Here is a 14,565-nt window from a genome sequence, read left to right as displayed (position 1 = left end):
GAAAAAGTTGGATGAGATAATTTTCTGGGTAGAGAGAGCAGTGTTGTGGATGAGAACCTGTATAACCACCTTCATCTTACTGGGAGCAGACATTGTTTCCCTAAGGCCAGATTGTGGAAATGTCATCAAAGACCTTTTGTGGCCCATAAATAAAGATTATTTTTTCTTTAGGAAAAAATAGCTAGTAGCAAGGAGTCAAAAATCCTAATGTGAAGGCAAAGACCCTCAGCATTAAAATAAAAGAGCAGAGAACCATGAACCTGCAAGATTGATTCTACAGAAGTCCCAGAGCATGTTATGTAGGTCAATAGTTGCTGTCTCTGCAGATCTCCTCTGAGGAAAAGCTCTGTTATTCCTGCAGGAAGCCCTCATCTGCCCTCCTGACATTAATTTAACAATTAAAGTTCCCTTGGTGGCACATAAATAATGTTGACAAGTCACCCCTGATGTGCTATGTGCAGCTTCCAGAGTGCTCCTGGGGCTGGGAAGGCTGAGAGCAGCTCTGAGGATGAGGAAAAACACCCTGAAAATGTGGAATTAAAGCTTTACTACAGCAGCACATGGGTCCTCAGAGTGCAGCTCCTGGAGGTAAAGAGTGAGGAAAAGAGGAGCTAGAACAATAAAATCATAAAACCAAAGAAGGGATCAGGGAGCTGCTTTTATGATATGGGTGAATTGTGTTTTCTTTCTTTTTTCTTTGCAAAGAAAAAAATACATTTTTGAGTACACCATTTGTTGGGGTTTTTAAAATTTAGATTACTGCTGTTATGACTTGTGCAATGATCCAGCCAAGATTATGAGGCTTTGGGTTTGAGGGTAGTTCAAACCTTGGACTACAGTCATCTAAAGTTAATATAAAGCCGCATATTCCAGGCTTTGGAGCATGAGAATTAAACTGAAGTCCTGAAATTAAAAACCTTATAATTTTCAAGACCAAACCCAAGCAGGTGATTACACTCTACCTCTCTTCCTTCCCCTCAGAGTGTCACCTTAACCTGGTGTTTTGTCTCACTTTGTGCATTTGGGTATTTTATGCTGGGAGCAGGGATGAATACATTTATGAGAACCTCCAAAGACAGTGGATTAATTTAGAATAAAACTGAGACTAGAAGAGCAGTGTGTTATTACCTCCAAGGCACTCCATGCCCTGCTCAGGCCTGGCTGTCACGTACATCCCAAGGTTCCAGGACTGTGACCAAGCAGAGCCAGGCCCTGTTATCCCATCCTCCCTGACTCATATTTGCAGCACCAAGCACCTCTGAAACACTTGATGTTTTCAAACTGCTGAACAAACATGAACAAATAGTTCTGGCTGAGGTTTGGTGAGTCATGGTTTGTGCTGACTGAAACTCCTGTTATCAGGAGCAGCACTGACAAACAGGTACAGAGGACAGACTGAAACGCTCAGGGAAAGGCTGCACAGGCCTGGGAAGGATGAAGCTGCACTTTCAGCACTTGGGCAAACAGAAATTTAAGTCAATACTCAATAAATCTGTGTTTAGCAGGACTGAAATATCAAAGTGTTCCTATCACTTTCCTCTGGCACTGCTTGTCTCTTACTTAGGTTATGCTTCATGTATTCAGGGAGGCCTCATTTTGGCCTACCAGTGCCTTAAGGGGGTTATAAAAAGGAGGCAGAAGGATTTTATAACAGTCAGAGAGTGACAGGAGAAGGGACAATGGTTTTAGATGGCCAGAGGGCAGGGTTGGATGGGATGTGAGGAAGAAATTCTTCCTGGGAGGATGGTGAGGCCCTGGCACAGGTTGCCCAGAGAAGCTGTGACTGTCCGTGGAAATATCCAGCACCAGGTTGGACAAGGCTTAGAAGAACCTGGGATAATGGAGGGTCCCCATGACCATGCCATGATCTTCAAGGCCCTTCCCAACTAAAATCATTCCATGTTTCCATGATTCTATATCTAGATTTGTTGGTGTATGTATGGTAACACAGCAACCAGGACTCTTTCACAGTGAGATCCAGCATTTTATAGCACCTTGGGAAAGTCAATCACCCCTCACTGGGTGCTGTGGAAAATGGGAAGAGCCTTAATTGGCCTGATCCCAAAGGAGTCATCACAGGGCACTGGGACTTTTCCAAAAATCAGAAATTTGGGAGGTTGTAACAAGCTTTAAAACACAGAATAATCATGTCCTCACCTTGCAGATCCCACCTCCTACAGACTTGGACAATCCTTTAAGATGTGTCCAGTTCTCACCACAGTTATTCCTGCCAAGGATACTTTTAGCAATGAATTTACTCTTCATTATAATTTTTAACATAAAAGCAGCAGTCCAGATGGGTGTTGTTGAGGTTTGAGCAGGGTTTGGGGGGGAAGCCACAGCAGTTACGATCAGTATTAGTGTGGTAGTAGCGATATGAGGTGGCAGCTCTCCAGCTCAAGGCCTCTGCAGCCTCCAGGAGCTGAGAGCAAGCACAGCCTCTCTGCAGTGCTGGGCACTGCTTAGCACAGCTGAGGAGAGCTCTGGAAAATGGGAAGAGCCTTAATTGGCCTAATCTCAAGGGAGTCATCACAGGGCACGGGTACTTATCCAAAAATTAGAAATTGGAAGTTGTAACAAGCTTTAAAACACAGAGGAAACATTCACAGTTAATTTTAGCTGTTGCATTTAGGAAAAAAATATTAAGTGACAGAAACACCTGGGGGAAAAAGAGTTAGAAATTTTGAATTTTCAAAGGCTTTATTGCTTTTATTTTACTGGAACACTGATACATATCATACAAGTTTCTTAGTGATTCGTTAAGACATCTCTGACTGATATCTGAAAAGTTAAGCAAGAACACTGAGTGTCTCCTCCTGCAGCTCGAAGCACTGAGTGTGCAGGTGTCACCCAGCCTTACTCAGAATAAAAAAGAAAGGCCAGCAGAGCTTCTGTCTCCATCTGCAATTTAACCAACCTTCCAGCCAGTTCATGCACTTCCTCTCGCTGACGACAGTTCTGGTTTGTGCTCCCCCCTGAGTCAGCTCGGGGCTGTGCTGCCACTGACCACAGCGGGTGCCCAGAGAGCAGGAATGACAGAAAAAGCAAAACCAGCTTTGCATTTCATCTCCAAACTGTTTCCTCCAGTTATGTGGCCGATTGGAGATTAAACCAGTCAGCTCTTCCTTTTTTTTTTTATCTTTCTTTTTTTTCCTTTTCACCTACGTGTTTGTTTGTTTTTTTTTTCTCTTTTTTTCCCCTTCTTTTTCACATTTTCCAACCTAGCCAGCGTGGAGGCAAGGCACATCAAGGCAGAGATGGGGACTGAAAGAGCCCTTGTGCTGGACAGGCTAGCGAGCAACGTGGCAAAGAGAAAAAGCTCAATGCCTCAGAAATTTATTGGTAAGAACAAAACCCCTTTTCATCTGCAACAGTTAAATACATGTGGGTTGGTAACAAACAGTACAATGCCTCTGCTTCTTTTAAATACCCTGCTCAAGCTTAGCATCTAATACAAAAAAATTAAGCAACGCTGATTTTTGTGATGGGGTTTTAGCAATTTGTTGTAAGGGGTTGATTAAAATAAAAAAGAATTTATTCTGTTGGCTGCTTAAACTGGGTGGAAGCTACTGTTGTGCCTTGTGTCTTTATATAGATTTATAAATATGTTTTATGAGCTTCCATGTGCCATTTTTGTACCTATGTATTTGAAATGTTTTCTTCAAGGATCTAGAACAAGCAAAGAATAGGAAGGTTAATGTTTTCTCAGCAGGAGCTGAAGATTCCTGCAGTATTCATGTGTGAAATAAGGCCTAAAGGCAGAAATGTATTGGATTTCTCTTAGTCATTCTACTAAATTTGTGTATGATTAAAAAATATCAAATCCTTTCTTGTGGTAATTTAAGCAAGCAGATGTTTCCATGGTATTTTCTTTGCATTTAATTGAACATGATCAGAGTTTTGCATTTGGGAATTTTAAATACTAGTTGGGCAGGTTCTGGGTTTCAGCAAACACCTGACCCCCTTGGCCAGTCTTATTTCATCAACCTGCCTTTAAAGAAAATAAAATCCAGCCCTGTGTCCTAAGGAAAACCCTTAGTCAGCAGTTATATAATATTGGTGCTGATGAAGCCTTATTTGTGCTCTTTGAAGGGTTACATAAGGTAAAAAGTGTTTGGTTTTTTTTCTTTTTATGGCCCAATATAAAGTTCACCCTCTGAGTGGGGCTCATGTGGGAGAGGTGTGGGCTGGGAGGGCAGGCAGGGCTGCTGCAGCCAAACCCCCAGCACAGGGGCAGCACCTCCAGAGCAAGGTAGAGGTGAGCAGCTGGATGCATCCAGGGAAAGGTGAGCAGCTGGATGCATCCAGGGAAAGGTGAGCAGATGGATCTGTCCAGGGAAATGTGAGCAGATGGATCCAAAACTGCACAGATGGATCCATGCAGGTAAAGCTGTGCAGATGGATCCATCCAGGTAAAGCTGAGCAGATGGATCCATCCAGGTAAAGCTGTGCAGATGGATCCAAAACTGCACAGATGTATCCATGCAGGGAAAGGTGAGCAGATGGATCCACCCAGGTAAAGCTGAGCAGATGGATCCATCCAGGTAAAGATGAGCAGATGGATCCATCCAGGTAAAGCTGCGCAGATGGATCCATCCAGGTAAAGATGAGCAGATGGATCCACCCAGGTAAAGCTGAGCAGATGGATCCACCCAGGTAAAGCTGAGCAGATGGATCCATCCAGGTAAAGATGAGCAGATGGATCCATCCAGGTAAAGCTGAGCAGATGGATCCACCCAGGTAAAGCTGAGCAGATGGATCCATCCAGGTAAAGGTGTGCAGATGGATCCACCCAGGTAAAGCTGAGCAGATGGATCCATCCAGGTAAAGATGAGCAGATGGATCCATCCAGGTAAAGCTGAGCAGCTGGATCCATCCAGGTAAAGATGAGCAGATGGATCCATCCAGGTAAAGCTGAGCAGCTGGATCCATCCAGGCAAAGCTGAGCAGATGGATCCATCCAGGTAAAGCTGCACAGCTGGATGCATCCATGTAAATCTGCACAGCTGGATCCATCCAGGTAGAGCTGTGCAGATGGATCTATCCAGCCAAAGCTGTGTAGATAGATGCATCCAGGTAAAGCTGCACAGCTGGATTTATCCAGGTAAAGCTGCACAGCTGGATCTATCCAGCCAAAGCTGTCCAGATGGATGCATCCACACAGGAAACCAACTCAGTTTTTGAAGGTAATGGAGCTCTTAGTGGGTTTGGTGGGTAGCACTGGGCTTTCATCTCTGAAAACTGGTCTCATTTATTTATTTATTTTACATTAGTGTGGCTTTCTAAAGGTCACCTCACTGCACAGCCAGACCAGCACACTCCATGTGAGTGTCTTTGGTGCTCAGGATTGAAACTGGACCTTTGGGGCTTGGCCCTTACATGTCTTGCTATGGTTCGAAAAGCAATATTAATGCAAATGGGTTTGTCATCCTTTAGCTTCCTCTATTTTAGCATTTTTCAGCTCTCTCATTGCGCAATCACCAGCAGTTTGACCTTTATGTATTTTATTAAACACGTATGCAGCAGGATGCACCCCCTCAGCATAAGCCTCACGTGAAGAACAAGTGGGTTTGGGGTTTCCTCTGTGAGCCAAAGAGTTCCTGTATGGCCCAGATCCTCTGGGATTTGTGCTAATGCTGGGTGGCATGAACTGGCACTGCACACACAGGTGATTGTGTGGAGAAGCTGAGAACCCATCACAGATCACCTAAAAGCACACAATAACCCATTTTTGGAACTTGCTGTTTTTCTAGGACTTGGGTGATTTTTCTTGTTAAATTACATGTGCAAACATTCCCCCCTGGGAAGGATGTTTCCAGGAGCAGGCTGCCCAACCTTGCTCTGACTCCTGTGCCTTTCTGCCCTGTCCCTGTCACAGCTCAGATCTGCCAGGCCAGTGCAGGGATCCTTTGGGAAATCTGGGAATGAGTGCTGATGTCTCATTTAGTCAGGAAGCAGGGACAGGGATTTACACTAACAAGGCATCTTTGTTTGCCTCGTTTCTCTGAATGAAGTCTATTGATTGGAAGAAAAACCCCTTTATTATAATTGGAGGGCTCTGCAGAGATTCAGACAAGCACCAGGAGTCTCTCCCACTTTATTTTTCACATTTCCATCCCCACAGCTGCCTCGTTTGCACCACTACAAGTCCCACACAAGGGCAGGGACCACCAGACCCTGCATTTGACTTTTCACCTCTGCACCAGGTCCTGCTTCAGAGCCTTTTTCTAGGGGACTTTAAAATCCACCAGAACAGTGGAATCACTGTGAGACCCTCAGTGATCATTCAGGAGTTGGACTCAATCGTATGATCCTATGATCATACATCAAGTTTCTTTATTTTACTTCACAACAGTGACTCTTAACACCAAAATTTTTAGGGAGTTTTGCCTCTTTTTGCCTTTATTGTTATTTTTTTTCTACTGAAATCCCAATTTATTCACATCTTTCACTTGCCTGGAGCTGGTTTTATGAGTCACCCAAAAATACTGCAGCATTTTTTTCCCTCCATGTGAAGCTGGACGGCGAGTGGTGCTGCGGGCTGGGAGCAGTTGCACTCTTGTGGTTCTTTAACCTTTTGGAGTGTTTTAGAAAAGAAACGTGAGCTCCTGGTTTTCTGCCTCTGCAGTGAAACCCCAGAGTTTCATACACATTGAGTCAGGGTGTTGACAGGTGACTGATAAACATCTGCACCACTCGAGTTACCGTAACCAAGAGATTCGTGGATTTAATGTTTGCGAGTCACTTGCATGTGAAACCTTTCATCTGCTCTTTCTTTTTTTTTTGTATTTTTTTTAAGCTATTAACAAGTTTATGCTTTTATTAACCACAGAATTCAGTTACTTATTTCTAGACATTCACCTCCAAAATGTCTTTAGTGTTTTTGGGGTGCAGTTTGTTTCCTCCTTGCAGCTGGCACAGAGAACAGGAGTTCTGTGCTGCTCAGAGAGATGTGAGCAGAATTTCAGGTGCACTCTCCTCCATTTCTGTCCAGTCCAGAACTTTCCAAGCCCCAGCACATCCAGAGGAAAAAAAGTTTTTCCCCCACTAACCCTGACCCTAACTGCAGGATGTTTATATCTATATTTTTATCTGCCAGTATTGGATTACCTGAATACCTGTGTAGAGATCCAAGAAGCCAGGTGTGGTGCAGAGGAAGCTGTAGTTGTCAAAGGACAGTGGGGAAAACTGACTTCAGTGTCCAAGGACTTGTCAAAGATGAATCTCAGAAAGTGCCCTCACCACCTCCTCTATTAGACTGGTTTGCTTCTAAGCCTGAGATTTAAAAAAATATGAAAAAACCAAATACCCCACCCAAAAGCTGCTTGTGTCTAAGAACAGCCTCTTTCAGCAGAGAACATATCATGCCCCATTCCCAGAGATTTCTGCCCTTTAGAAAAGTCATCACAGGGTTTAAACAGCTCTTTACCTCTCGGGACTTCTGCTGCTCAGAGCGACCCCAAGATGTGTTAGAAAGTCTCTTTTCCCAGCCTGGCTGTCAAAGAAGGAGTCAGAGCTCTTCAGTTCTTGTTCTCAAGGTTGTTTATTGTTTCTTATCTATAAAATTCTTTCTCTTAACTTGCTGACGTCCATTCAGAGGTGAGACAGAGGCACACTGGCGTTATCTTTTTATACTAAAAACTATGTGTACATTATTTATAATTACTTCCCAATACCTATCACCTATGTTAGACAGTGAGCTTCTACTCTAAACCAATCCAAAAGTGCCAACATCACAGCAGAAGATGGAGGTCAAGAAGGAGGAGAAAGGCTGGACACGCCCAGATTCCTCCATCTTGCCCCCTGAACCCCTGTTCTAAAAACTCCAAAAAATCAATTTTTTCACCCCGTGACAAACTAATTATTATTCTACTTAGACTTTCATGGCTTGCAGATCCTCATATAAGGTTGGTAATTTTTCCATGGGTCATAATCAAAGTCACAGGTATCTTGGACTCTGTGACGAGATCTTTGAGCCCCCTGGCAGGGGTTTGGGCAATCCAGGACAGCCATAGGGATGTCCTGAATTCCAAAATTTCCCCACTCAGGTAATTATCCCCTCTCATCTCTTGCAGGTGAGAAACGCCCCAGCTTCGACGTCAACTACAACTCCAGTTTCCTGTACGAGAAGGAGAGCGAGATGATGCACGGGCGCATGATGGACCAGGCCATCAACAACGCCATCACCTACCTGGGGGCCGAGGCCCTGCGCCCGCTTGTGCAGACCCCGCCAGCACCCACGGCCGAGATGGTGCCCGTCATCAGCAGCCTGTACCCGCTGCCGCTGCCCCGCGCCGCCGACGTCCCCAGCGTCCCCAACGGCACCGAACCCGACAAGAGCCACCTCAGGGACAAGAGCCTGTCATCCGACAGGGGCCTCTCCCCCAACAACAGCGGCCACGACTCCACAGACACTGACAGCAACCACGAGGAGAGGCCCAACCCCGCCTTCCACCAGAGCCAGGTGATGGCGGCGGCTCCGGCCCGCAACGGCCTCCAGGCCCTGAAGGATTTCCCGAGGCCCTACGAGATCATCAAGCCTCCGGCCATCTGTCCCCGCGACGCCTTCAAGGTCATCAACAAGGAAGGGGAGGCCATCGGGGTGTACAGGTGTGACCACTGCCGCGTGCTCTTCCTGGATTACGTGATGTTCACCATCCACATGGGCTGCCACGGCTTCCGCGACCCCTTCGAGTGCAACGTCTGCGGCTACCGCAGCCACGACCGCTATGAGTTCTCCTCACACATAGCCCGGGGAGAGCACAGAGTGGTGCTCAAGTGAAAGGACCTGCTCTTCCAAGGTCAAAGGATGTGTTTGCTGTCAAAGGGGAGGCTTGGTTGGTTAGGGGTTTAATTAGTGTAATGAAATTTTCTTGAGTATTTTTTTAGGCCAGTTTGAAGTGTGTCGCAAGGTGACGCATTTTTTAAATTTGTTTTTCTCGATAATTCAGTGCTGTGTAGCATCTCTGCCTGGCTGCTGTGGTGAGTGGGACTGTGGGAAACACCAGGAGCAGAGACTGGTTTTGATATGAACTTTATTTTTGTGAAACTTCAGAGCCATTTACGATGATTTCAATTTTTAACTTGTGTTTGTTTTTATAGAGTTTGCTTTAAGTGAGCACGAAAGGTTTTCATGCCAATTCCCCTGCTCATTCAGGTGAATAGTCAGAGTGTGTTGGAGGAGCTTTTCCTAGTTATAATCCCAGTGGCTCATCCCCAAAACAAGGAAAACCAGGGCAGGAAAATGGAGGAATTATTAATTCCTCTTTAAAGCTTTTCCCCTAAGCCTTAACAAAAGTGTAGCACACTTTCATTTTTCTTACCCCACTGCTGACTTTCCTTAAAGTTATTCAGTAAGAGGAAAATGAGAAATGAGACCTATTTGGCGTTGGGATTTTTTAACAGTACATATTTTTGGGATACCCAGTGAGGTCACTGCTTGACTCATCCATGTGGCCTGGAGGAAATCCCAATTTTCATTGCTGGAAACTCCTCCTTTCTGATGGCTGCCAAGAACGAGGATGAAGCTGTGCTGGGTGTTGTGCCTCTGTCCCACAGCAGGACGTGTGGCTGTGCCATCATGGGTTGGTCCTGGCTTGTTGTGGACAGATGAGACCCCAGGCAGGGCTGTGAGAGCCACACCCACACCAGGACAGCCCTTGGAGGTGCAGCTCCACACCCTGAGCAGGTGCCATCCCTTTGAAGTTGGTTTTTACAACAATTCCCTGTGGCCCCACAGCTGTGTTGGTGTCCCTGGGCTGGAGAGGGGTTTGGTAACGGCTTTGCTGAGTGAAGGTTTAATATTTTCAAAATATTTTTGTATCCTGTAGTTAGGAGTGTTCTGACGGACTTTCTGCATCCCTCGTGTGGTTTGAGAGCTGTGTTGCTTTTGTGTTATTCCCTGGTGATCCAATCACTTCCCTGAGGGAAGGTTGAAGAGCTGAGGGTCAAGAAATACTGAAATTCATCCCTCCCTCTGAATTTTTTTGGCTCAATTATTTCCTCTCTGAATTTTAAGGTACAAAATAAGAAATTTCTATTCATGTTTTCCACTAAAGGTGGATTTGGAGAGGGATAAATCAGCCTGCAGTGTGTCTGAGCATCCAGAGTGCTGTGGAAGAGCAAATCCAGGATCCTGCTATCCCTGGGGTTGAGGAGAGCTCTTCTGCTGTTGTGTGTGGAGCTGTAAAGCAGGTTCAGGATGTTTCCCAGAGCTCCATCATGACAAAGGTGATGTTGGCCCTCCCCAAGTGACCCCCTGTGTCACAATGTGACCAATGCTCCTCCTGCGAGGGAGGCTGCACTTCCACCAAGGGTCAGCCCCAAGGGCCAAGCTTTGGGTCCAGAAAAGAGAGGGAAAGGGAGTGAGAGTTTCCCAGAGAATTCCAGAGGTTCCACTGCTGCCCTGGCATTTCTAAGTCCGACATTTTTAGGACATTGTGGTTGTCTTTTATCAATTTCTAATTTTGTGAAGCTTACTTTTCAATGGCTTAGCTTTCAAAACCAAAGAGTTGTCAATAAATGAATAAAATATTTAAATAATGATGATGTCCTGACTTGAGGGCAGGCAAGGGCAGGTTCTTAAAGGAATCCACGCAGAGAGACCTCCTGGAGCCATCCAAAAATCTCATTCTCCATAAGTGGATTGGGTAATGGGTTCATTTAAAAATATTAATTTTTCCTTCACACCCCACCATTCACCCCTGTCCCACAGGGCTGCTCTGACCTGGGAGATGGGAATCCCATTGGGCCATGTCTGGATGTTGAGGGGATGTGTTGGTCCAGGGCAGGTCCCTGAGCTTGGAGAAGCTCTGGAAACCACCTTGTTTGAGAAAACAGATGGGAAAACCGGTTCAGAGCCTGATTTATTCTGCTCCTGGCTTGGTTATTTTGGTCTGGAACAGGTTTGGAGCAGTCTCCAGTGCCTTGGTGTGTCCAACTCGCTTGGTTCTTCATTTACTTATGAATTACACCCCAAGAGTGGACAGGGAGGCTCAGGGAAGGAGCTTTTAGCACCAAGAAATGAACCTCTGGCGCTTAAACTGTATTTTTAAGTTTTAAAATGTCAGTAAATAAATATCCACTCTGCCAGCCCTGAAAACAGATCTAGGAGTGACCAGAGCTGGCTGAGGAGTGGGAATGAGCACTGGGGCTGCCTGTAAACCCCACAGGTGTGATGGAATCTGCGTCCCCACAGGGTGCTGTGCCATGGTGGAGGGTGCTACTCAGTAGAGTAACTGACACAGCCAGAGGTGTAAAATAACATCACCAGCTCCTCTGAGTGCTGGAAAATGGTGCTGGAGCCGGTTCTGGTGAGCAGAGGAACGGTTTAACCCGAGAGCTGTGGGCTGGGGGCAGCTCAGCCCCACGCTGGGGCTCTGGGGTGGGTTCGTGGTTCCCGGGCTGGGTCGGGCAGAAGGAAACATCCCGGCAGGGAGGGAGGGTGGAGGCTCTCACCAACCCCCGGCCCTTTTAGCACCTGTGGTACCAGGCTGACGTTGTTCGCGTTTCCTTCATCCCCCCCCGACACCTCCTGCCACAAAGAGCTGGACACGCTTGAGAAACAGAAACGAAAAAAAGCTGAGAAGAAAGAAAGAGAGAAAGAGAGAAAGAGAGAAAGAGAGAAAGAAAAGAAAGGAAGGAAGGAAGGAAGGAAGGAAGGAAGGAAGGAAGGAAGGAAGGAAGGAAGGAAGGAAGGAAGGAAGGAAGGAAGGAAGGAAGGAAGGAAGGAAGGAAGGAAGGAAGGAAGGAAGGAAGGAAGGAAGGAAGGAAGGAAGGAAGGAAGGAAGGAAGGAAGGAAGGAAGGAAGGAAGGAAGGAAGGAAGGAAGGAAGGAAGGAAGGAAGGAAGGAAGGAAGGAAGGAAGGAAGGAAGGAAGGAAGGAAGGAAGGAAGGAAGGAAGGAAGGAAGGAAGGAAGGAAGGAAGGAAGGAAGGAAGGAAGGAAGGAAGGAAGGAAGGAAGGAAGGAAGGAAGGAAGGAAGGAAGGAAGGAAGGAAGGAAGGAAGGAAGGAAGGAAGGAAGGAAGGAAGGAAGGAAGGAAGGAAGGAAGGAAGGAAGGAAGGAAGGAAGGAAGGAAGGAAGGAAGAAAGAAAGAAAGAAAGAAAGAAAGAAAGAAAGAAAGAAAGAAAGAAAGAAAGAAAGAAAGAAAGAAAGAAAGAAAGAAAGAAAGAAAGAAAGAAAGAAAGAAAGAAAGAAAAAGAAAGAAAAAGTCAGTCAGAGGATCCTTTTTTTCTTTTCCCTTCACTTCCTTCCAGCCCGGGTGCTGCACAAACACTGAGGGGTCTCTCTCCCTGCTGCTGTCGGCACATTCTGAGGGTTGGGTGAGACAGAGTGTGCTCGGGGCTTCCCATCCTGCTTTGTCCCTGAATAAGAATTTATTTCATCCAAACCCCCTCAACCTTCTCCTGCCTTGAGCCAAACCCCTTTAAAGTCTTACAGAAACCTTCAGTTGGTGTTGTGACAGCGAGATCCTTATCTGCTGATAGCTGTAATCGTGATAGAGCACAGAGGAACTCGTTTCTCCTGTCCTCGTGTTGAAACACGCTTCGTAATCCACAAGAAAATCCCAGAAAAACTTCCGGCTGCTGCTCTGCATCCTTGGAGCATCCCGGCCGACTCCTGCACCCAAAACCCGACGGTGCCGGGGAGGGGACGGGGAGCACTGAGTCACTGCCACCACCTCTGGGTGTCCCAATTCCCCAGCCCTGCTCTGAGTCACCCTCCCCGCGGCGTTTCCCACCCTCGGCGTGGGTCGGGTTCCTAAATCCGGGGGGCAGGGGGCGAGCAGAGCCAATGTCGGGAAGGGACATTGGAAATGTCCCCAGCTCTGGCTCCCAGCGGGACACGGGGCTGTGAGTGTCACCGGGCCGCCAGCACGGGGACAGCAGCTTTGTGTCACGCCTGGTGCCCCCCTCGTTGAGCCGGGAGGGAAGTGAAGCCCCCGGGGAGCCGCCGAACCAGCCCCTCCAGCCGGGTTAAATGTGGCGCCGCATTTGCATGGCAGCGAGTCGGCACCTGGCAGCGAAATCCTCGGGGGATCGAGGACACGGGGAGAGGCTGGCGATTGTCACACGCCGGCGACAGGAAAGTCCCAGCGGACGATTGTTTTTAGAAGAATTTACTTCCAACCCGCGCGGCTCCGGCCCCGGGGACAGCGCCTCCACCCCGGCACCCGCGGGGATGGAGGGGACAGCCCTGGGCTCGAAGCGGCGCTCCGTGGGCATGGAGGATGCTCCAGGGAGGTGAGAGGTGATGCTCCTCAGCCTCAACCATCACCAGGTGTTCCCCACCTCACCCACAGCAGCTCCTGTCCCCCCTCTCTCTGCCGTGAGCAAGGCTGGGAGCGGGGCTGGGGCTCCTCCCAGTTCCCCCAGTTCCAGCCCCATTGCTGCTCCTCTGGGCACTGGGGGACACCGTGGGGCTGGGGGTGTATAAGGGAGGTCCTGTCCCCTCCTGTCCTCCCTCAGACCCGTTTCCCACCGCTGTGGCTTTGCGCCGGGGGCCCCCCTTGCTGCTCCCCGGGGTCGGGCAGAGTCACGCCCGCCTCCTCCCCATCCTGCCCCCCAAGCGGAGAAAGTTAGTCAAATCTGCAGAAACCGCAGAGGGGGGAGGCAGCGACACTGTCACCGCTTTGATGTCACCCCTGCACGTCCCACAGGTGCTGCCATCACCCCCGGCGCCACGGTCCCACCGCCGCTGTGCCATTAACTCGTGCGAGAAGAGGGGAGGATAATGCAAAAATGTTTCCTTCCCCACCTCCATCCTGTCCCCAGGGTCCCGGAGATGCCACGTGCGAGGCACACGGAGCTGCAGCCGCTTCCATCCAGCCCCCACACGGGGCTGGGGGTCCCTCCAGGGCTCCGGGGGCTGTGCCAGGGAGGGCAGGGGGAGCCAGGAAGGTTTCTGAGCAGCGGGGCTGATTCATGCCGGGCCTCCTGTGGTTTCCCCTGCTCTCACCTCCCGGTGCTGTCACGCCAAGCACCCACACTCCAGTGCCCAGGGTGAACCCACCCCGTTGTCACCACAGAGAGCTGGAGGAGAGCCCCCCATGAGCTTCTGGGCATCCCTGCACCTGCCCTGCACTCATTCTTTGCCTTACGTCTTACCCCCACCCTGCACCCCAAATGCCCTCCTTGTGCCCCTCTGAACACACCCCACACCCCTGTCACTCTGCCCTCCTGCACCCCCTGTGCTGCCCCAGTGCCCCAGACAGGGCTGACACAGAGCCCCACCCCACAGCAGCGCCTGGAGGAAGGAGGACACAGCACCAGGGGTGACAGGGTGAGGTCCCCTGGGTGCCAATGCCATGGGTCAGAGGCCCAGCTGCCCCTGGGGAGCAGGAGGCAGGCAGGGGGCAGCTGCCAGCCCTTCCCAGCCCCGTCACGGCCGCTGCACTCCCGCAGGAAGCTGTTCTGCATTGCTCACCCAGCGCTGGTTATAAATACCCTCCCATTTTAATGTGGCAGCTATTTCAGGCCGGGAACGGGAAGCGAAACCCTGTGTGGGTCCTGCCCCTTTACCCCCGTGCCCGGGATGGGCCGAGCAGTGCCCAGGAGCCACCAGGGT

The 14,565-nt window shown here is 48.7% G+C and overlaps 1 protein-coding gene across 4 annotated transcripts in view; it reads left to right on the top strand.

Annotated features, from left to right (window-relative positions):
* Positions 1-10,520, top strand: part of IKZF3 (IKAROS family zinc finger 3) — a 35,819-nt gene extending 25,299 nt beyond the window's left edge. For all 4 annotated transcript variants that reach the window (XM_059489314.1, XM_059489313.1, XM_059489311.1 and 1 more), the window contains 2 exons: positions 3,226-3,342; positions 8,076-10,520. In XM_059489314.1, the coding sequence (XP_059345297.1) occupies positions 3,226-3,342; positions 8,076-8,782 (824 nt within the window). In that variant the 3' untranslated portion in view covers positions 8,783-10,520. The remainder of the gene's footprint in view (positions 1-3,225; positions 3,343-8,075) is intronic.
* The last annotated feature ends 4,045 nt before the right edge of the window (positions 10,521-14,565 follow it).

The sequence above is a fragment of the Ammospiza nelsoni genome, chromosome 26 (assembly GCF_027579445.1).
Source record: "Ammospiza nelsoni isolate bAmmNel1 chromosome 26, bAmmNel1.pri, whole genome shotgun sequence".
In the NCBI taxonomy this organism is placed as follows: Eukaryota; Metazoa; Chordata; class Aves; order Passeriformes; family Passerellidae; genus Ammospiza; species Ammospiza nelsoni.
The sequence above is the reverse complement of the archived record's forward strand: the minus strand, read 5'-3'. Positions and strand labels throughout refer to the sequence as shown.